The 25,096-nt window shown below is 34.2% G+C and overlaps 1 protein-coding gene across 5 annotated transcripts in view; it reads right to left on the bottom strand.

Annotated features, from left to right (window-relative positions):
• Positions 1 to 1,763: 1,763 nt before the first annotated feature.
• Positions 1,764 to 25,096, bottom strand: part of LOC105216288 (cyclin-dependent kinase 14) — a 224,713-nt gene continuing 201,380 nt past the window's right edge. For all 5 annotated transcript variants that reach the window (XM_011190703.3, XM_054230011.1, XM_029042886.2 and 2 more), the window contains 5 exons: positions 20,761 to 20,935; positions 20,417 to 20,678; positions 11,930 to 12,142; positions 11,042 to 11,221; positions 1,764 to 3,366 (listed from right to left, as the gene is read on the bottom strand). In XM_011190703.3, coding sequence (XP_011189005.1) covers positions 3,302 to 3,366; positions 11,042 to 11,221; positions 11,930 to 12,142; positions 20,417 to 20,678; positions 20,761 to 20,935 — 895 coding nt within the window. In that variant the 3' untranslated portion in view covers positions 1,764 to 3,301. The remainder of the gene's footprint in view (positions 3,367 to 11,041; positions 11,222 to 11,929; positions 12,143 to 20,416; positions 20,679 to 20,760; positions 20,936 to 25,096) is intronic.

The following is a 25,096-nucleotide window of genomic DNA, read 5'->3' as shown; positions in this document are numbered from 1 at the left end:
TTTAATAATATTCCGATTGCATGTTTCCGTGTAAAATAATGCCAAATAGGCATAAATGCTAAAAGGTGATTTCAGTGTTTTTCAAATTGAACAATATGAATTTAGTCAATGTTAAGTCTAATATAGTGGCTCGAAATAATACAAAAATTCAGTATGATTTTCTAAAGCAATACTTTCAAAAATGAAACAACAATAATTGTGAATTTTCGTATTGTCCAATTCATAAATAAATAAATATTTATAATGAGATGATAAATCACAGGAAAGCCGAAGCAACATCAATATATGTATGTATATGGAAAAAGTGATTCAATTTAGTAAGAAATACTTGATGGAAAGTTTGTTTGCGGGGCCCAATTGAATTCCGTAAATAATACTATGAAGCTACTCAAACTACATATACCCTAAACAATTGTGGGAATACATTCCTACGAATTGAAACTGCCAAATTAATTTAAAACATTAAAATTATAATTGAGGTACCAGTTTTTGTATTTCACATAGCCGGCTACTCGATTAACGATCAGCTGTTATTCATTTTAAGCTCTTCTTATGAAGTTGGGAAGCGTCATCAGGTTGTATTCCAATTTCAATACGATTTGTATTCGATTAAAAATTAATGTAGTAAAATAAGCATTTCTTTTATATGATAAATCGATCTAAAGCAACTCTTTAATCGAGCAAAGGCCGATTAATTGATAAATTAACTTCTGTGCGAAGAGGCTATTAGTATTCAGATCAAGACGCATGCATCGAGGGCAACGTCCTTATTGGTTCAAACATTGATCTTAACTTAAATAATTTAGTATTTTTTCTAATAAAATAATAAAATTTTTAATAATCATATTTTTTGAAAAATGTTCCCTAGAATTCTCACTCCAAATGCAAAAAATAGAAGAATATCTATTTTTTGGTCAAAAATATTCATAAATGAAATTGAATAGGTAATCAAAAGCTTTAAAGCAAATTTAGTAATAACGGACTATTTAAAGGAAGCTAAATTGAATTCAATTTTCGATTCGTATTCAATTCATATTACTCGATTTATCTACACTATAACAAAAATAATTCCGTTTGTTTTTCTAGATGACATCCCATCGAGTAACATCGTGCTAAATAAACCAATTGAACATGTTTTCGTCAAAGTCAAAAACAAAATAAACCAAATACAATTAAAAGAACAAAGATCATATAAATCAGCTTTAATTTTATGTATTTATTTACAGTATAATCAAATTAAACTCTAAATTATAGTTAATTGGCAAACATAATTATTCATATAACATACACACATAAATGTAATGATGTTTTTTTATATTCAAATATCAATTAATTTATTATATAATATATTATATTAAATAAAACAAATCTTTTTAAGTAGGAAGACAAAACCTGAAAACCAAAATTGAAACAAAACCTTTGAAAATCTTCTGCTTAATTTTTAAAAGTGCTAATTGGGCAAGTTCAATTGCGAAATGCTGAATGATTTCAAATAAAACAATTTAGAAAAGATTGTGAGTATTTCTCCTTAAGCTCCTAGAAATGCTTTCAAACTGTTTGCTTGACACTGAGAAAACTAAATAAGTAATTGGTAAAGTGTAATGTAACTGTATTGTGTAGAAATTTTGGAAAAGTCGGTAGTGAACCGATAGTGTGTGTTATCGATTGCTGGTTGTGAAGGATAGATATGCATATTTACAATTCGGTGAACCATCTTGCGGGCTTGCATATACTAATGATATATTTTTACTGTGGCATAACTCGTTTTACTGTGGCATAACTCGAGTTTATTTGGTTAGTTTTGAAAAATGTTCGTATCTTCACTAAGACATATTTAAAAATCAGCGCTTAGTTGATTTATTTTTCACCTTTAGTAGTCATAGCATGAGCGACTAGTCACAAAGCATACGAACCTGCTACTAGTCGCTTGCATGCAAGCCCGCAAAATAGCAAAAAGTAGTGTCATGCGATGTATTTAAAGAATTTTCGAATTTGTTTTCGCTATTTAATGTATCAACTACGAATTGCCAGCTAATAACTACTACAACAATAAGTATAAATTTTGTTTCGATTTTCACTTTACTATTTATTTTACGATTTAACAAATGTTAAAAGTTGGTGTTGAATTTTGCTTATCGACTCTTTGCGATTTGGTGTCTACACCAAGACCCTTGCCTAGACTGTCCCCTTCCGCTCCAATAATAGCGTGTAAATATGTATATGGATGCAGTTTAGATTAGATATGCTGCATCCAAAACAAGCAAACGTTGCGTGCAGGGGAAGGTGCTTACCGAGGACCTGAGGACCTTGAGGCACGTGTTCGATTCAAGAAAAAATCTAAATGTGTATATTTCATAGTCTAAGTAAATCATATTATGTAATTTTATAGTTTTTAATTTTTTTAATTTTTTTTATAAATCATGATAATTAATTCTTGTATTTTGAGTTGAATTTAGTTTAGTGTGTCTGTTTGCCTACTGTTTATCTTAAATCTATTGATTTTGCTTTTCTGTAATTCTGACATATTTTACTACAGTTTTTATTTTATGTTTGTATTCCAAAATTTGACACTGCTTTACGGTTTCTCTTAATACTTTTAAAACATTTTGCTTTCTTAAATTTCACATTTGTTCGTTAGTACTTGTTTTTGAGTTTGTTGTGTTCATTTCTTTTTGAATAAATTTATTTAACTGTATGGGCCTAAGAATTTAAACTATTTTGCCGTTGTTTTTTTTTTCATTTTTTGCTATTTACTGTCAAATTCTATTAAAATGTTAAAAATATATTTTTCGTGCTATGCTTCTAAGTTGTTAGTTATTGGTTTATATTTTTCACTTTTATGTCTATAATTGAATCGTTTAAGTTGCTAAGTGATATTCTCAAGTTTTTATTTCCATGTTTTTTCTAAATTTTATTTTCATATTTTATGTAAGTAAGTAAGTATATACATTGCTACATAGTGTGTATGTGTGGTTTTTTGTTGTTGCTTGTTGTTGGTTTTTTGGGTTTTTCATAGTCACTTTAGTTCTTTTACTTAGTATTTTGTTGTTTCATGTGTTCTCTTACAATTTCTCAAATATTTAACTATTTTTTGTTTGTCTTACTTAATCAAGTGTAGTTGTTGTTGTTTCTTTCGTTTTTGCATTACAACTAAAATTTATAATAAAGAAATGTGTACTGTTGAAAATAGTGTTGAACAAAATATTAAGTTTGCAGTAAAAAAGTAGAATTACAATATTTATGGCTGTTGCTGCTAACAATAGAAACGTACACCATCCACCGAAAGGACCTGCTTTAATTTTCATTTATTTTGTCGGTTCGGTTCAGGAAACAAGTGCACTCCCTCAACGGTAAATATTGATGTCTCTGCAAAGGAAAGGAAAATACAGTCGTTAAATTATTAAATTCAATTTCCATATAAAAACATAAGCAATATGTACTGTCTGATTAATGGTAAATATAAATATTTATTAAACACAAAATAATTTACTTCAATTACATATCGTTGTTTATGTACATATATCGGGAGATCCAAGTAGAGGTACTTTTCATGACAGATCACACGTGAGTCATGCTAAGCTGTCATGTTATTTTTGTTCAGTATTGAAAGACTTATGCCTGAACAACGTTTACAAATTGTTCAACTTGACGAAATTTCACGTTCTGTAAAGAATGTGTTTCGCGTGCTTCACTCAACTTACGGTCAACATAAGAGGCCTATCTCTAGCTCAATGGATATGTAAACAAGCAAAATTGCCGCATTTGGAACGAAGAGCAACCAACGGTTTGGTGTCGTTTGTGGGCCGGTGGAATCATCGGTCCATAATTCTTCAAAAATTATACCGTTGAGAATGTAGCCGTCAATAGCGGCCGTTATCGCGCCATATTAACCGACTATTTGATGCCTGAAATTGAAGCTCGAGATCTCGGCGACATTTGTTTTCAACAAGACGACGCCACTTGCCACACACTACATCATTCAATGAACACATCTCAATTTATTGAGAGAACACTTTAGTGAGCAGATAATTTCACGCTCGATAGGCTACCAATAACGTGTGATATCGCATAGTTGGTATGTGAGGATATGTAAAGTCTAAATATCTATCTATACGGACAATCACACTTCAATTCAGGCCTTGGAGCAAAACACCAATTACCAGACGAAATGCTCGAACGAGTAATCGAAAATTGAACACAACGGATGGTCCCATCTGAGACGTAGCCGCGGCCATCATTTGAAAGAGAATAAACATTCCGCATTAAATTTGAATTTTCTGTGTTTTCTTGTTTAAAAAAGTAGGGAACTTAGAAATGTATTACCTCATCATGGATTACCTCATCAATTTGGACTTTGGGAGCTAAATAATTCCATTAGCATTTCAAGACACAGAAACAAACTCTCTAAATATTGTTATCCGAAGTGATAAACAACAACATAAGGTCAATGTTTTAAAGCTAGAATAATTCATGAACCATTTGAAAGATGAAAGCTCGGGTTTATTTAAAATACTGACCTCTGCCGAACATTATTTTCATACATACATATATAGTTCTTCTTAATTCGAATGATTCAATTACTCAAAATTAATGGATTTAATGAACCTTTGAATTTGAAAATTAATGCAATTCAACGACCGAATGTCCACGATTTTGGACTGATTATTTAAGGCTGATAAGCATACGAGTATGTATATTTTTCGGCGCAGTCTAGTTAAAGTGGAAGGGAATATGTCAAATATCAGCACACCTATTCAAATACACATATATTATTATCAACGAGTACTCATGTGTATATGTGTATATGTATGTATGTATGTATGTGTACGTGTGTGTGCCGTTCCATGTGCACATTGATTCAAATAATTTGGCAGGAAATGAGATTGCCTGTCGATGGAATAAATTAAATTGGACTTTCGTAGAGTTCGCAGAGCTTTTGGGTCAGGTGCACTTAGAGTGCCATTATATGTGATTGCGGTTTGGTTGGCGGGTAGGTGGCAATATGCGGTTTGCATTGTTTGATGATGCGCTCAATTGCAAATCATATTTGTGGCAGACTTTGTATGTGTACGCCAAACATATTGGTTGCGATCACAAGTCCAATTCAATGACTTTATGTGAATTGCAGTTGATTTAAATTTGCGAATAGTTATGTACACTATGCAACCAAACTATTCGTACTCGTATAGTGGCTAAGTATAATGTAATTAATTTTATTATTAACTCTTTTTACGACTTGGATGAGGCATACATTGGAATATGGTTCAGTGGTATGGAACCTAACAAAATCATTTCGATAAGTTAAAAACCGTTCAAAGCAAATCTTCCTTTTTCAAGGAATTTTCTATTCTCGGTCAAATCTTTCTCGGTATAGTAGAAATGAAAGTCATTGTCTTTGAAAAACTTCCAACACTAAATCTCCTCACTTAAAGACTGTTCTGGCTTTAATGAGTCCGATTGCGGCCTTCGCCATGATTAGACGCGAGGATTGTAATCATTGAATTGAACAGAATTCAGGAAAAATTACGATAATATTCTATACGCAAATCATTTCACTAACTTTAAAGGAAAATTGTAAAGATATTTTTGTCACCGACTGTATGCGGTATTGTTTGCTCTCATAATATTTACATTAGTGCTTAGAAGTTAAACAGCAATTGGGGTAATTAATGCGATATTTCCGCATGTACACATGCACATATTGATATTTTCGCAAAAATTGGCAAATAGGCAAATAGAATCTATTACGTTTGAGTACATAATAGCCATAAATAAGCAAAGAGTTCACATTTAGTAAACTTATTAGTAAATTAGCTTGTAGTTTTGACATTAATTTCAGTGCTTGTACAAGAACTCCACACACCCATCCATTGACCAAACATTTCGCATTTTGCATTTGAACTCATCATAAAGTGCTTTCTGTCTAATTATACTGAAATATGATTATGCCAACTAATGAATTGTGTGCGAATGCGAATATTAAATATGTATGTATGTGCAGTCGCTCGTCAACTGCAGTTTTAGTTGCATAAATTATATTATTCCGCGCTGGTTGGCAGCATAAAAGAGCCAAAATTCGCAATTACTCGCTTGTGTTGCATTTGAGGTGACTGTGTTGGTGGCACGCGAGAAATTTTAAACTTTTAATAGCCAAAATAAAACGAGGGGAGTTGAAGAGTTTCACGCACACATACACATTTTTGGGCTAATTACTGTTACATAAATAAAATAAATAGTTGGACATACATTTAATTCACTTTAGTTATTTGCTTATAATTTGGCCACAAAAACATAATAAAATACTAAATGAGAAAAATAATGAAAATGAAAAGTCGCAATGAGCTGTATTCTGTGTAATATAATAATCTCGGCTTTCATCTCCTCGTTAGAGTGGTGAGAGTTTGGGAAGTGAGCTAATGTCTTATTAAATGACCATGGAATGATCGCCAGCTCAATTTGATAGACTCGAACCATATCTACAAATAAATTAGTTATCTTACAACCAACTACATGTTTTGATTAAGTTAGGTTAGGTAGGTAGGCTGATCTCTGCATATGCATGAAAAACCGGTTTGAGCACTGTCCTTTGTGATTCCAATAAACTCCTAAGGGATCAAAAAGACACTTATGATTCGGCAAAACGCTTGGAAAAGCTGATACAAATTTCTTGAGTCGCCTAATGTCAATTCTAGCCACTTCGCTAGGTTTACCAAAAGAAAGCCTTCCAAGGTGTTTTAACCTCAGTCTGGCAAAAGCTGAAGCTGGATGAGGAAATGCTTAGATGATTCCACCTTGCCTACCCTCAATCCGAACATGTTTTGATTACTTATTTGAAAATATCAAACTTGCATCAATTATAATGCGAACTAAATCGCTGAGAACTGTGCAATTTATGTGTTTACTTATTCTAAAGTACTGCGAAGGAGAACTGCGAAGGAGAGAGAGGGGTGGCGCACTATCGTCGATTCGGCTATAACCGGCTAAACGGTTGCAACGCCAATCACACACAAATATGTAGCAAAATCAAAGTTAATGTTGTTTGGTTATTTTTATATCGTAAGGGATATTCTAATTAAGATCAATATTGTTGATTTTTCTGTTTAAGTTGGCTAATCTTTATAATATGCGGTCTTCATAAAACGTTTGGCAAATATATGCTGTCAAAAATAATCGTCAGCTTGAACATTGTTGAAATAGTAGAAAATTGTACGATGAAGGGAGGGAGGGAGATAACGATTTTTATTTGCTCTGAAATTTTTATTACAAGACAAATGAAGATCATATGAAGATTATAAAAGTGAATAAATTACACGCATTTTGAATTTTGTATTTAGGAAATGCTTATATACTATTATATATAATTAATATTATATGAATACATGTACGTATATTAAGTATTAATTTGAATTACCACTCGTACTCTTTAGGATTAACCCTCGACAACTTGTTTTCTTTATTATAAACTGCGTCCTATAACATTTGCTATTCATTTTAATAGTTTTTTTGCCTTTGTTTGGCAAGTCAAAAATAGAAGCTCCACCAATTAGCTTGAAAAGAAACCCATAATGTGCGGAAAATGCTTGAGACCATAGCAGATATGTATTATACCATAGCATGTATGTATGTATGCACATAAAATTGCAAATATGCCAAGTAGTAATTTCATTGAATATTCAATCATATCGAACCAGCAATTTTCTTTCGCCATTTGGCATAATTTTGTTTCGAACAACTTCTGGTCTTATAAATAAATAAATTGAATAATTAAATTGAGCAATGAATGCGCAAGAAAAACCAAATTCCATTCATTTCTGCACAACAAAACAATGTTAAATACATACATGCATGGGCAGCCGACGGTTTACATACATACTATAAAGTAATTTGCAAGAAATGGAGTAAACAACGAAGAAATTGTACAACAAACAAATAGATGAGGAATTTGCCGAAATATATACAGACACACTAACACATATATTGGTACATTTGTATGCCCGAATGTTTGTTGATAAGGCCGTTAGCAGATGCAAGCGCAGGCAGCAAGCGAGTCAACGAAGCATTAAATGCAAATTGGGAAAACACAAAAACAACACTGAATGAGGAATCGTTACGACCATTACAAGCACTTCTTCGAGCACTTACCTGAATTACAACAAAAGTGCAATAACAAAGAGCTTGGTAAATATACGGCGATAACAGCGATGAATCTACAATTGGAACTAACCCATTTCCCCACATTAGTGGCATGTAGGCAGGTGCTTGCCTAGCCACTGGTTAGCTAGCAGAGCGGAGTGTTGGGCTTTGTTGCTTCAAAACACGGAACGCACATGTAATGCGAGTATTGCAATAGCTAGGCGAAAGAGCACTATTTGAAAACATTGCCTACCTCAAATAAAATTTAGTGAGACTAGCGAAAACGGACTGAAGCCCGAAAAGCAGCAGCCCACAGGTTTGTATGTCAGTGACAGTGTTCTCCCCTTTTGGACATGGACAGACGTTCCTAGCACAAAAACCCAAATTCAAGCGCAGGGCACATTCGCCATGGACAGCTCCGCCCGCAACGCAAAGCAATGCCGCTGTTGCCGCCTTGGCTTTGTGGCTGCGCAATTGCCGTCACTGCTATGCGAGTGCTATCGGTTGCACCGCATGTTTTATGAGTGTTTACGACAGTTTGCAAATTCGAGTTGCATTTGGAATTGCCATTTGGTGGCATTGTGGTGCGACAGCAAGGATTCGTGGTGATTGCCGCACAATGCAATTGCAAATAACTGGCGAGGAAAACTCCAAGGATATATGAATGTACACACATAGTGCATGGTGTATTTCAGCGCGTCGTTGATGCTGTGGTATTGACGCTACAATCGTGTTGGTTGCCTTCAGTAGCCGGTCGCATGGCTGCTCATAAGTGCTTTTTTAGTACTTGGTGCAGTCATTCGGTCGTCGTAATGAAGTGACTTAGTCGCTGGATTTGCTGATGATTTGTGGTAATGATAAAACGGTGCTTTGTTCTTATGCATTACTTGTTTTATGGGTGCGCATTTAAGAGCTCCCGCCGACGCAATGCTGCGGGGCGTGAATAATCGAAAGCGTTGTGAATATATGATTCAGTCATTAATTGGCTTTTAATTTTGCGGATGAAATGGATTTCCAAGGATATGAGTGGTTAAGCATATTTGCTATAAAACTACCCTTCGGAAGTGAGAAAACGCTGCCCTTCATTACAAAATTAATTCATTTTCAATAACGACTTTATCAAAAATAAGTAAAATTTACAAAATAATAGAATGTAAGACAGCTCACTTCCTCGCTGTGCTTGTTAAATGATTTGTAGCCTTCAAGGCCAGTAAGAGTTCTTACCGACCTTTAACATTACAAAGCAGTTAGAGTATTTTGCTTATGTGTAAAAACTAAATCATTTGATTTTAAATTATACCAGCCTAATATTTTACCACTATGATTCAGCAATGGTCGAAATTACTCTAACGATTCCCCTAATCCAAGCACACACAATTTAATATGCTTCGTACTTTCGTATGACTTTGTACTAGGGCTCTTAAAATTACAAAAATATAAATTTAATAAACTTTCACTATTCGAATAATCTACAACGAACGGTTAACCGGATAGTCGGAAATTAACGGTTAAACGAATAGTCTACAACTTACGGCTATCCGGATACTGCAACCGAGTATTATTATTCGAATAATGCCCTATCCGGTTAATTCGGTTAGTCGATTAGTCGAATACCAAGAGATCTATTTTGTGCCATTAGGAATCGTTTAATGAGACAAATACATCGTTAAAATTAAGATCGAATTGTTGACTTAACATAATGTGATTTGATGGCAAAAGTTAATGAAATCGGTTGTACAGTTAACCCAGATTTTATTGTAATTTTTTTGCTATAAAAACTTTTTAGTCACCACCAAATAATTTACACGATCTTAAGTCTGAGTGACATAAAATAAACAACCAAAAGACTTTGCTTCTGGGCTCCCACGGAGCTCATATTCAAACAAAGTTTTCTAATTTACTCCTTTAGATAATTATTATATAAATAGGTGAAAATGTGTAATTGACTCAATTAAAAGCCAATATTCCACAATCATGACGCAAAATAAAAAAAACCTCAAAGCTGTAATAAGAGTATGGCTCATGTCTACCTTAAGTTTAACACCGGATGCTGCACTATTACAGCTAAGAAATTAGTGTGCTCAACTTAAGCGCCCACATATGGATCGACACATAGATAGACGCTTCTTTTGATATTTACAGAGCTGTCTACTACTTACGCTCTTGCATGTATATCTGCCTGGAGTCAAATGGTATATGTACATACATACATATGTATAGTGTAATTATAGAACAGCTTTTTCGCGTGTAAGTTGAGTAAATGTTTTACTTTTTAATTAAATTACTTTGCTTGCGAAAAGTTTTGCCAGACTTCTTGCTATTTACTTAAGCATTTCGTTACAATTCCTGAACAAGTTTTGTCAACTGTCGGTAAAAGTGATCTTTTTTCGTACATTTCACAGTTTTTTTCTCTTTTATTCGGCAAAGTTTTGTTACATTTTGCGCACATTTAAGTCATTGAAAGGTTGACAATTCGCCGTAGTCCTCATTGTCGTTTCATTTAACGGTGACAATGATTATGTCGATTTAAATCCGAAATGAGTTTATACAGCTCAGCGCAAGCAAGGGAACTAAGTAGCAGTCACTGGCATTTCTCATCTGCTCATCTGCTCGTCAGCTTGTATTGTTAATTTTCGTATTTGTATAGATTTTTGTATATTTTGCGAAACTTTATTATTATTTCCGCTTTTAAGAAAACACAGACAGTCAGCTTTACGCTCGAAATCGCAAACTGACTGGGCAAATAAAGTTCTGAAATTGTATATATGTATATAATTGAAAAATTTTTTGGAATTGTATTCTCTCCAAAAAAAAAACAAATCATATGCACATATGGTTATTATTGCTCGCATAAATACACTGTCTTATTACTACTTTCGTTTGTTTTTGGCTCTTGAGTACTACTCACCATCGGGCAACTCGTAGAGTTTTCTCGGCAACGGCGCAAAATATGGATGTTGCAGCGCTTCTTCAGCTCCTATCCTTTGTTCTGGATTTAATTGCAGGAAGGCATTCGCTATCGTCTCACCATCAACGATATCATATAGTCTAGGAAAGTTGTGACCTAGTTTACGGGGTCGATAAAAACCTGTGCGGGGCGAGAAAAGTATATTAAATTTGAGAAAATTATTTTTGAAGTATGCAAATACAATTTTAGCAATATAAAAAACCCTAATATTAACTAAAAATATTTACTTTATTGTGTCTCATACATTAGTACAGATAAATTTCCAAATTCAACAGAAATCAATGTCTCTATTCCACAAATTTAGAAGATCAAAATCAATTTTTGAATCCTTAAATTTATTAATTAAACATACAAGAACGGAGACTAGAGACAATAACTATGGGAAGGTACTATCTCATAGACGGTTACTGCCAAAATTTCTGTTAATCGGACTCGCTGTTTTGTTATGAACGCGTGTAAAAGTGTCCATTAGTTTTAGACATGGAAAAATGAGCAATATCGGTCGGAATATCTTGTTTTTGGAAATCACGAAGTGAAATCAAAGGGCGTTTGGATGCCGTGGTTGTATTCCGTAGCTCTTCTCCTCTTATAACGATCGTTTTACAGTTTTAAGAAATTAAAACTAATTTTTCAAAAATTAATTTTTTTAGAGCTAACTTGAAACATATTCAGTACTTTGTATGTATATGACATTCAACATACGAGTCACACCACCACTGAATGACTGAACTGCATTAGAAGTTAAAACAATAACGCACAACTTTGTTGCTCAACAACTTTTCACAATGCGCTACGTATATATTTTAATTTTTTCAGTCATTAACTTACCTAACTTATGCGGTTTATAACCAGGAAAATGTGTCACACCCGGCCACGTCTCCTCAGTGGGTGTGCCGAGTAATTTAAATATTTTATCCAGTTGATCATATGTATCACGTATACCGGGGAATGTTGGCATGCCAGTGACCATTTCCACGAATATACAACCGACACCCCACATGTCCAACGATGTCGAGTATTCAGTGCTACCGAGCAGAACATCTGTAAAGAGAGAGAAGGGAATGCGAATACATGTATAAATATATTTATTTAAAATTTTATATAAAATGCATGAACTAAAGTAAAGTTGTGATGACTTTCATTGCAGTGAGGGATGCAACGGCAAAGTCAAATTTAAAACTTTCTAAGCCGCACATTTCAAGATTAAAAATTAACAAACACAACAAAAATACACACATGGCAATGAGTTAGTGTGCCTTCATACATTACACGTCTCTCATGAAATGAAAAGCTCGACCAGTTGACAGCTGGCATAACCCAGCGTTGTGCGGACGCATGCAACGAGTATTAAACCATCAAAAGATAAGCAAGTGCGCACTTTGGACTCAATTTAAAGTCTCGCATTACAATAGCCACAACTGACCTGACCTAACAATACGTGCTGCCATGCACGTGCAATAAAATACTTGCCAGCACAGCGCTGCGTATGAGCAACCAATTTATTTTTTTTAGAAAGGGCAGAATGAGAATGTATATGTCTACCCTCCACTAAAAACGCATGCATAACTGTTCTATAATTTTTATCTATCTCTATGCGCTATCGGGTTAGTTCCATTAAATCTTTGTATCTTCATTGCATACGAATAGGCAAACAAGCCAGACACATTTTAGGTTGATAATAATAATAACTGATGAAGATAACAAAATTCATATTAGATTGTAAATATATGCCTTAAAAAATATTCTTTGTAGCCTAAACGAAATCACTAAAGCTTTTATTTGAATTTGGTGAAATATTTTTCATAGAAAATCAATTGAATAATCGGTACAAAATCTATTTTTAAATCATTTAATAATTACAGACAAAAACTTCAAAAAGGAATTCATAATCCATCCATCGATGAATTTCAACATGGAAACAACACGGCAGAAAATAAAATGTTTTTATTCAGCAACAAATAGATATGAATATTCTTTTTGCTATTTTCTTCTTTTATTCAACCAAATGAAGAAACTTCATTGGAAAGCCAAGGAAACTACATATTTCCGGCTAGACTACCTATGAGGAAGTAGTCGGCTACTCCTACGAAAAACTGACCAACCGCAAGTAACCGACAGCTTACACATCTATACTTAGCTGTGATATGCGCAATGGGTTTTAGTTTTACATAGCTTGTATATATACGTAGCAACAAAAACAAGTAAAGGAACTATTTGTAAAGTAAATTAAGGCAGACAGGATATTGATTTGAACACAGTAAAGCCGTTTGATGATTCCACTGAAGACCTTACATTGCTGGAGATAGACGGTCAATAACAACTTTTTGACCTGTTGGAAATAGCAAAACATGCAAAAATGAACCGATGCCAAGTAAGGCAAAAAAAGTTCACAGCCACACTCAACATTCGCATTGCGGCTGCTTCAAAATCCACAGACAGCCAAATGATTACGAAGCCAAAACCTTGTTATGAGCAAGTGGTATGTATAAAGGGAAAATGGATAATCAAATAGAAAATTGAAAATTTGAAATTCGCAAACTTCACAATAAACTCAAAATATCGTTTTATCAGCAGGCATAATGAACTCTCGTTGAACTGCTAGACTACTCATCATCTTTTCATTTAAGCCTTAATGAGCACAAATTGTTCGCAGCCAAAGGCGATTATATTCTAAACTTTGCATTGTTTGATTTGACTCGTACAGCTTAGCATACACACAGACTTACACACAAATGTATGAGCTTGAAATTTCGTAATTTTTAATAACATTATATATTGAATAACTGAGAATATATGTTGGTGCATAATAGTAAAAATTACAGTAGCTCGTATTAATAACACAAAACTTATTTATAGCACAAATTAGTATTAGGAGAGCGCAACGTATACACGATAATATAAAGAAGATTATCTAAACCTCAATAACTGATACAGGCGGCACAGTGAGATGGTGTTGGCTGACCCTAAGCTTGCTTGTAAATGATGAATTTGGGAAAGGTCAGTTATAAAGCAAAATATAATATTCGGATTTTTATACTCTCGCAACAAAAGTTGCTAAAGAGAGTATTATAGTTTTGTTCACATAACGGTTGTTTATAACACCCAAAACTAAACGAGTTAGATATAGGGTTATATATACCAAAGTGATCAGGGTGAAGAGTGGAGTTCCGAATGTCTGTCTGTCCGTCCGTCCGTCGGTCTGTGCAAGCTGTAACTTGAGTAAAAATTAAGATATCTTGATGAAACTTGGCACACTTATTTCTTGGCACCATAGGAAGGTTGCTTTCGAAAATGAGCAAAATCGGAATACTGCCACGCCCACAAAATGGCGAAAACCGAAAACACATAAAGTGCCATAACTAAGCCATAAATAAAGCTATGAAAATAATATTTGGTATGAAGGATCGCACTATGAAGGGGCATATTTTGAGGTATTTTTTTTGGCGAAGTGGGCGTGGCCCCGCCCCCTACTAAATTTTTTTGTACATATCTCGCAAACCAATAGAGCTATATAAACCAAACTTTCTGCAGTCGTTTTTTTTTAGCCACTTCCTAATACAGTCCAAAAATGAAAGAAATCGGATCATAACCACGCCCACCTCCCATACAAAAGTTAGGTTGAAAATTACTAGAAGTGGGTTAACTCACTAACGAAAAACGTCGGAAACACTAAATTTCACATAAGAAATGGCAGATGAAAGCTGCATGGGTCAAAAACCATATCTCAGGAACTACTCGACCGATTTCAATGAAACTTGGTTTGTAATAGTTTCCTTACATCCCAATGATATGTTGTGAAAACAGGCCAAATCGCTTCAAAACCACGCCTACTTCCTATATACCAGAACTTTGAAGACAATCTGAATCGTTTACTTTACAATAGCTGTCATCGATTGGCTAACTGCTATAGACAAGCCAATCGAACAAACTTTCCAAATTTTCATACAAACTGGCAGCACTGAAATCGAATTGTATATACTTGGTCGCACTGAACTCTTCAACCATCGTCTATCTCTAACGTTTTCTGCAACAAATTTAATTATTATTAAAGTTTTTTCTTCAATAAATTCAATACAAAAATACTAACGATTTATCTTCGCCTGCCCTTTTCAATTTCAAATTTGTGTATAACAATTTTTATTATTTTGACAGTAATTTGTCCTTTGAGCCGTTCACAATAGTAAAATGGTTCTAAAATGAGTAAAACAAAACTTGGTAGCACTCAGCAAGCGACTATTGAAATTTTAATGAGGTATTCGCATACTCTCCAGCACGAATTCAACTAGATATCTTTGTTGCTGGGCAGCTAATATATAAAGTAAGCACTAGTGAAGATATCGGTGCAGAACTTTGCATAAATACTATGTTAATAGTGTGGGAGCCCCATTCTAAAAATCGCCGAAATCGGACCATAGGTTTTCAAGGCCCCAAATAATATATATAAATAACCTAATATTTCTACTTTCAATGGACTTTATACAATATATATGACGAATATGTGGGTCAAATTGTGTATTATATAATATAAATAAAGTTAAAAAAATAAACTTAGCCCTTCCTTACTTGTTTACTTTGAAAATCTGTAATTCAGTCATATTTGTTTATAATCGAACTCATCAATACCAATTTCTGAGCCATACTTCTCACCCCTAAAATATTTACTAACTTTGCGTGGCACAATCGGTCGCACATATATGGAGAAATTCTTCCTGGAAGACATCAATAATTTGTATATTAACGATTTCATGCCCAATGTTGCCTATAGGCCTATAGGCAACATTGTAGTTACCGGCTTCTAATTCTCGTTATGAAATATATTTTTGACCAGCGGTTTTTTAATTATGTAGACTTATGTGTTGTGCAAGCTTGCAGTTACTTTTTCTGATATGAGATGTGGACGTGTTCATTCAGTAACAGTTCTCCGCAGAGAGAAATTGGCAAAAATCGTTTCTCGAAAAAGTTATACAAAAGTGGTTTTATTTTAAAACAAAGTGAACTATATAAATAAGTAAAGATAAAATAAAATAACATGAGCAAAGTGTTTCGTTTATTTATAAAAATTTAATTTGTGCCTATAAGCAATATCCTGTAACTAATGATCTTGTGTATCTGGGACTTTGAAATTTTTATCTCTTCATATTTGAGTTAAGACTAATATAAATTTGCCCTAAAAAAATGTTAGCTCCGCCCATTTTAATTCGGGCAAGAGAGGGTTAAATTAATTTAATCTCTTACAATAATCAATTTTGAGTCTATTTACTTGTTTACTTTTCCGAGAAATAAAGAAAATATATGTATACTAGCGGACTCGACAGACGATGTCCTGCATGATATATTAAGCAATTAGGATATTAAAGAAAGTATGAAATAATAATAAAATAGGAATTAATTTATAATTGGATTGAAGATTTGCTACACCGACAGTGGAGACATCCAATTATAAAACATTTCCCTATTTCTATTTTTGGAAAATCTATAAATTTAAATTTAAATCAATGCACTATTTAAATTGGACCGAATGGTGACTACAACCCATTCTCGAATCCTGAAGATACCCAAAAACTTTCATTGAAATCGGTCCTGCCGTTTAGGAGGAATTCAGTGACATACACACGTACAGAAGAATTTGTATCATATTAAGATATATTACAAGCTCTGTGTAGCCTTGATTCTATAGGTTCTCAACAAAAAACGATTTAAATTCAATAATTATGACGGAAAATAAACAAGCTAAATCTATACTCGTAATTTCGTTTGGCACAGAAAAACTTGAATGAGATAAACAGTAAGACTGTTTTCAGTAAAAAGAGTGAAATACCCCTTTATATTCTTTCATAAAAGTTATTGTTGACCTTATCTCATAGCTTTTGTCCAGGTTCTTCAAGACTCAACAAATTAGTGTTATGGACTTCAAAAGCTATTTAAGAAATAAAGATAATAAATTTGTAGCTTTTTATTTATTTTTATGATTATCGGATAGATAAAAGTAATATTTTCTTTTGTAAAAATATCTTTATCTGTCACTGCATCTGCCAGTTAAATTGAGAAATATATATGTGTAGTAATTAGAAGAGTAAATATATTTGCATGCAGTGCAGCAGCAAAACCCGATCCTAATTTAATTACAGAAAACGCCCTTTGACAACCACGATGATGCTTACGCAGGCACCAAGCAACCAGCCGACAGCGGTAAAAGACAATAGAAGAGAGGACTGACAAATTTTTTCAAGATTGCTTTTGGAGCTGATTTCAGTGCTTTCAGTGAGAAAGAGTTTTGTCATAGTAGCAGTCGCGTTAGGAGGAGGGGGAGGAAGGGGAAGAAGCAAAGAACACTGAGCTTAGCAGTGCTTTAGCATAACAAAGAGCTTAATAACAGCAAAGCAGTTGAAAGCAAAGTGAAAAAAAAATTTATTTCAACCAAATAAATAAGCTCTTCATAAGCCGTTATGTGGCTAGTGCGCTAGTTATGAAATATAAAGAGAAATATGCTTGTTATTTAAGCATTTTTAATGCTTACCATTCAATTAAAAGTTATTAATTTGGATATTTCAACGCGTTGCCACTCAATAAATAATTTTGATATTTTGACTGATTTTTCACCCACCACCTCATGTACATCTGCACATACATACACATTTATATATTTTATTTATATTTACGCAGTGTTGCGTTTTTCGCGCTTCACTTTTATGTAGCGAATTCTGTTGCATTCCGCCAAACAGACGGACACTTCAATATTTTTGCTGGCTTCTCAATTACAAGCGCGAGTGCACTTGAATGCGTGTGGCACCTGACACAGGCACAATTGGTGCATGCAACAATCTGCTGTTGATGATAATAATCACGTTGCACATAGTGCACTTCGCATGCGATCTGCGTCTATTGTTGCCAACAAAGGCCAAGTCGGCGGTGTGGGTTGTACACACGTATTACACACCGCCAATGTAAGCTATTCAATTTTAATCCTTTCGCTTACAGGAAGGCAACACACATACATACGCATATTTAACAATTGTGTGTGTGTGAGTTGTGCTCCTGGCAGTGCCTTGTATTGTTGAGCTGACAATTGTTTATTGTTGCAATATCAATACTCAAAGTTGTTTGGGTGTGTGGGTCGGCGTGACATGGCAGTGACAATTGAAAGGAAGGATAATGCCGTATCGCGATTACCATGCGTTTGACTTGCGCTTCAACTAAAAACTATTCGCTGCCAAATCAATACACAGGCTACCACATATGCATACATATGTATGTATGTATGTATGTATTTATATTTATATGCTTTTTAGCGTCATTCATACGTGTGCTTTTGTTGGCTCACATTAATTAATTTAAACCGAATTTCACGCGTCAATTACCAAATAATTATGTATTTAATTAAAGTGGAAAATTTATGTTAAATCGAATATTGATACATAGATTTACAATTAATATTATTGCGAACGATCGTGGATAACTGAGAAAGCATGAGAACATGGAGTTAAGCAGTCGAACATTTTTTTAACTACTACAACATCTTCCACTGAGCAGGTTGGTTGTACACCCAAGCGGTAACTTGTTTCAAATTTTAAATATCTTGATGGAACTGGGTGGGTATGAGTGTTTCTTGTGTTTCTTGGCACTCTAAGCAGGTATTTCATTGCTGGTAATCGTGGTCGAAAATTTAACCTCTAACCTGGAATTTATTCGAAAGTTTAATTTCGTTTGAAGCAGAGAAGCTTTAATTGGATAAAGAATGCAGAAATAAATAAGTAAGAAGTAAGGAAGAGATAATAATTTCCAATAAAATATATGGAAATTAAGTCTCAGTACTTATGTATATTATTTACATACATAGATTATATATCTTGTGATTTTATTTAAATGTCTCATAATTTTATGAAGAACTTTTTCCATATTTTTTAATGATACAACAACACAAGAATTTACCAAAAATTACATGTAAATCTTGTAAAAAAAAATATAAAATTGTATATTTCTATGTTTAACTGATAAAAAGCAAAACTTCAGCAATTTAGCAATAGCAATTTAATAACATAAAATTATTCATTGTTTTACGGATATATACACAATAAACACATATGATTGAAATACCAGACCGACTGACTCATATTCACTCGAATGAAAAGCTCAAAAGGATGACACACGTTTTAAATTATAGTAAACACATCACTATTACCTTTTAAATTCTTTACCACAACTGATTATACACTTGTGTACATATGAATGTACATATATCCCCAATCACGGAATTCCCCATTAGTTTTCTAACTCACGTATATATAAATCAATACTACACTATTTATATAATATTCCGTGATAACACCAAAAAGGTATGTATCAGAGAGCTGCAACGGGTATATCATTTTCGTGCACACTCGAATGTCCACTCTGATTTTGTTTGATCAAACTTTTCGGCATGAATACACGTATTGATCGCTTGGAGACATGTTCAAAACGAACGAGCCGTTCGCGACACTCGAAACATAAGCATATATGCTTGTTTTAACAGAGTGCCGAGTTGACACTCGTTTGTGAACGAGCTGGAACTCTAACCCGATCGTATTGAATGTGATCGAGTCACACACGAGTGTGCACAAAATTTCAGAATATGTATGTATGTAATTGGCAGTCATGCTATTATTGCGTAGTGATTGTCAACGATTATTGGTTTTGTTTGTTTTGTTTACTTTTTATAATTCATAATGACAACGATAGAAAATTCGGGTTGTGAGAACATTTCCAATGGCACAAACACCTTATCTGGTCTATACCTCAAATTTGTGATTTAAAAAAAATTAAAATATTTAAGTGCAATGAAATGTTTTTTATTTATGATTTATGAATTAATAAATAAAATAAGTTTTGAGTGAATTCTATTCTTAAATTGAATTATTCTTTTATAATATGTACTATGTACGTCTAATATTCAAATTATTCAACCAAAAAAGCTAAGACAGAACGCGTCACCCCGACGCCAACATACATACATATGTGTGTACGTATGTTTATCTATTATTTTTTGGTCTTCGAGTGCCACTCGAGTGTGTCGATCACAATCAACACGTGCACGACACACCCGAAAATATAATATACATAAAATCCGAGTTTGCTGCTTGCACTCGAAGATAGGACCGTCGTGATTGTTCGTTTGCGTTATTTTCGCTTCGGGTTCCAAACTCGATCGAACACGTGTTTGAAGAGTGTTACGACACACTCGTACCGAATTTAAGCTAGTGTGATTGAACACACTCGAACATACCCGAAGCTGCTCTCTGGTATGTATGTAAGCGTCTACAATGCGTGAGTACTCACCTGGTGGACGGTACCATAACGTAACGACTTCGTGCGAATACGTATGACTGGGAACACTTTTAGCGCGCGCCAAACCGAAATCCGCCAATTTCAATTCACCACAATCGCTTATCAATAGATTTTGCGGCTTAACATCACGATGCAGCACGCGCCGCTTATGGCAGTAGGAGAGACCACGCAGCAATTGAAACAGAAACAAACGAACATTACGATGATCCAGACCGCCAGGATGCTTTTCCATATACTGTGATAAGTCGGTATTCTGTGGTATAAGTAACACATGCATTTTAGTAAAAATAATTACAACATTTATGGTAAAATAAATGGGCGCTGCTCATACGAACCACATATTCAAAAACGAACGTCAGCGTTTCCCTTGTGTGCACAATGTCATGCAACGTCACAATGTTTGAGTGTTTCAGTTCTTTCAGCAGCGAGGCTTCACGTATCGCGGTAAATGGGGCACCTTCCTCCTCTTGCAGTCTAATTTCTTTTAATGCAACACGTTGATGAGTTAAACTGTAATGCAAATGGAAGATACATATGTATATTAGTTTACGATTTCTGGAGTTAGAAAACGAAAGAGATGAAATTTTTACAATTACTATACAATTATGATTTGTTCTCGTAATTCTGCACGAAGCCCAAAAAGCCCAGAACTCAGATCGCAATCTGACAAATTGAGAATTTGATATAATAACTATAACAATACAGTTGACAGTAGTTTATTTTACTACAGAATTGCTACTTCGTTTATAGTCGGCAAAATAAAGCTGAATCTAATTCATGAGAATTAAGAAAGCTAAGAATTTCGCACACACAAATTTGAATAGTATCTCAGAAGAAAAACTAACTTAAAGAAGTCGAGCGAATTTGGAAAGCTACAGACCGCAGACACAACATTGTATGATGCAATGTCAGATAAAGAGACGAAAGTAAGACAGACAGCAATCAAAAGGACGAAATGTGGGGCAAAACAAAGCACTAAACATATAATACATACATATATGTATGTATAAACCATCCTAACGGTGAGCGGCGCGTAAATGTGAATTAAAGCGGAAAACCAGTGAAATGCGTGTACTCCATACTATTTACATTGGATTTGCAAATGTATGTGTGCTGTAATGGCCAACAACAAATGACACATAAAAGAGCAACAAGAAATGCTACACCATACCGCTATTTACGACATTAACTGCCGTAAAAGAAGCAAACGTTGGTCGTAAAAGCGAGCAATGCGGCCTTCAAGATGCTCGACGTAAAGTGTTTTCTCCGACGGTTTACGAAGAATTTGCAGTAAGTGTTGCCACGTGAAGCATTTTAGCTGATGAGACGAGACGGCTGAGCCACTAAAGAAATGGCACACCTTAAAGCGCCGTGTTGGCTTTCCAATGCCCTTCAATTCTTTGCTTATATACTTGATATATATTTTGTTGGCATTTGGTTGCGTCTAAGGTGTCAAATTGGGTTAAATTAAATTGTGTAGGTATAAAAAATGCATGAATTGAAGCCGAAAGGTAGCCTAGACTGATTTGTTGTGATGGGTAGGATAGCTGTGAACTTCATACAGCTCAAGATAGAATACTAAAAATTCTTGCTGTACATTTTATATGATTTTATTTTATATCAAATCTTTGGTTTAGTAGATACATTAGCTATTGAAGATCTAGCTGCACAAATTTACAAATTTTTACATATACCTAATTTTATTTTACCTATATGAACTACCTAATGACTAGCTGTATTAATATTGCGGTGTAAGATTTTGTTGGAATGTAATTAAATCGCAATTACACATAACTGTTATGTCAATATAGAATGTGGATTATTCGTTCTCATATGTATGTTCATATATACATATGTACATATTCGCATGTACATTCAGATATTATAAATATTACCAGGTACTAAAATTTCTTTCTTTCTCATGAAAAACACATATCGCCATACAAATTGATGTCATCAAATATCTTAAGTGCCTTAAGTGTCTTAAAATGGTATGTAGTTGCCACATTAGTGGAATATATAAATAAGTAAGCAGTGAAGCCAAAAAGGAGATTATTACTTGTTGAAAATTTCTCCATACTTTCGCAACATATGGGCATTTAATTAGCATAGCCAGCAAAGTTTGCGTGTTAGATGAACAGGTGAATGGCGTGAGGCCATAGGCAACAGCTGCTGTTGAGTTAAGCCCAAAGTAAATATCGAAAAACTTTTTAGGTAAATATAACTACACCCAAATAGCTTAGACATTTGCATGTTTCTACGAAGTAACTTTATTAATACACACAATTACAAGTAATTTTGATATTTGAGGGTGTTTATAAGTACTCTGGTACAACTTCACAAGCAGTGGAGTGCATTGTACCAAATTGAGTATTAGTCGGCAAAAACTTTATCTTTAATACTAATTAAAGATTAGCCAACATAGCCAACATGACAAAAGTTAAATTAGTGGGATGTTATGAAATAAAGGTATTAACCAGACAAAATGAAAGTCGTAATAATAATATTAAAGGAGTTTATGACGGCATTCTCCACATAGAGACATTTAATATTCGACCAAGCAGTTTCTTCTATTAATATAGTACAGTAATAGTTTAGTTCAAGCGCTATAATATTTTGCAACAACCTCGGGGATCGGATAAATGAGGAGGTAGGTAATGCTGATCAATAGAGAAGCACTTAATCCGATGAGACTATTGTAAATATCTGAGGTATACAAAAGACATTCACTAGCATTAACGGAGTAAACCTTTTAAAGTTCACGATTTGAACGGGTCTTAAAAAATGTTTCTGACAAATAGATTTAATTCTTTAATAAACTACAATAATGACCAGCTGTTAACAAATACAATTAAAGTTATTAATTTCCTTTGAAATTTTTATTAAAAATACCTTAAAAAGTGTCTCCATATCTATACCATAGATAAATTTAATATACTCTGAGTTACCATGTGTAAAAATAGTTACGATATTAAAATGGATTGAATGAATACCAATTCTGACAGCGCAGCCAGTAGGAGTAACTAACTAAATAACGGATGGTTTACCAACATACACCGACAGAGATGGCTTGTCAATTGCTCGAAGGTGAGCGAAATAACAAAGTTAAACTTTGCATCATGGGGCAAGTGAGAGCAAAGAAATAGAAAAAGAGTAAACAACGCACAACTGGGCCAGTGACATTGACAAGCCAGAATAGCGACACAGACTCGTAATAGATTTAAAGCCAAGCGAACTATGAAAATGAATGAAAAAACGGTACGAAACTGTGTCAACAAGAAGTGCGGTGTGGCGGCGGTACAGGGGTACAAGCTGCAGGCATAAATTGCTTGCAACACCCACTGCTGTTGCAGTTAGCTGATGCTAATGCTAGAATAACGGCACAATTGAACAAGTCTGTAAGCTACTTTAGCACTACTCGCTTTTTCCCGAACGTGTGTGAGTATTAAAGCTTGTCCTTTAGAGAGTCTACAGTCTCTACAGCAGAGAAGTTGCACTTACTTGATGACGCCCAAGTGGCTCTACTGGTAAAAGACGCTATCGCCATCGCCAGCGCCACCGTCATTGCCATCATTCGCTACTGCTCATCAATCACTTGAGTCCGAATTGAAGTGGATGTGTACATGGATGTAAATGAGTGTTAGACAAAGAGCTGAGTAAACAAGCACAGCTCAAGGCGATGGAGAAGAGAAGTTGCATGGAAATCTACAGTGAAATGTGAAATAAATTACCGATGAGAGGTGCTAAGGCCTCAAGGACGAAAACTGATTACGAGAAGTGCCACTTGCGCTTATCTAGCTAACAACAACAACAAAGAAACTTAACTTGAAAATATCAAAGAAATCAAAGCTTTTGTTACATAAAGTTAACAAGAATAATATTTCTCCAATATAACGCACACACTCACGTAAGAGTATGCATCTCGAGGATGAGGAATGCTGCTTGCGGGGTAGCGGCTGTTATATCTCTCAAGTATTTGCATTGGTGGCACACGCTGTGGCAGTACGTGATCAGCGTGCCAACTATAAACGAGCGTAAGGTTGCATACAGACATCTATAGTATTCGTACATATTAATGTATGTATGTATGTATATATGTAAATATATGCTAAAAATCTACATAATTTTGTTGTTGTATGGAAAATCAATATGCCCGCCGTGTCATTGGCTGAATATGTGTCGGCGGTTATTTTATTTTTTGGTTTTAGATGTTGTTGTTTATATATTTATTTTATGTTTTTTCGTGGCGCTGACAGTCGTGCAACTAATGATTGCTATCTGCAGCAGACGAGAACTGAAATTGGATATTTTTATAAGATGATGTAAGGCCAAATAAATGCACTTATTTATTTATATTGTTTTGCGAATTTAAGAGAAAGAAACACCTAAATGTGATTTTCTCATATTATATACACACTGGAACATTATGAGCTTAATTCAAGCAGATTATTCAAGTAGAATTACTTAGTAAACCGGCATAGAGTTCCGAAGAATGTATGAAGAATTCTGCAATACACTTAAGTGCTTAAGAGAATAAACCGTTAAAATTATAGGAGTACCAAATACTAAAGTGATGAAAAGGGATTCGATTTAGCTATAGATTATAGCATTTTCTAAATGCTCTCTTGTTATAATTTATCGAGCTGAATTCTTCGAAGTGAGTATGTGGAT

This window comes from Zeugodacus cucurbitae, chromosome 4 (assembly GCF_028554725.1).
Source record: "Zeugodacus cucurbitae isolate PBARC_wt_2022May chromosome 4, idZeuCucr1.2, whole genome shotgun sequence".
NCBI classification, from domain to species: Eukaryota; Metazoa; Arthropoda; class Insecta; order Diptera; family Tephritidae; genus Zeugodacus; species Zeugodacus cucurbitae.
This window is presented reverse-complemented; position numbering and strand designations above follow the sequence as displayed.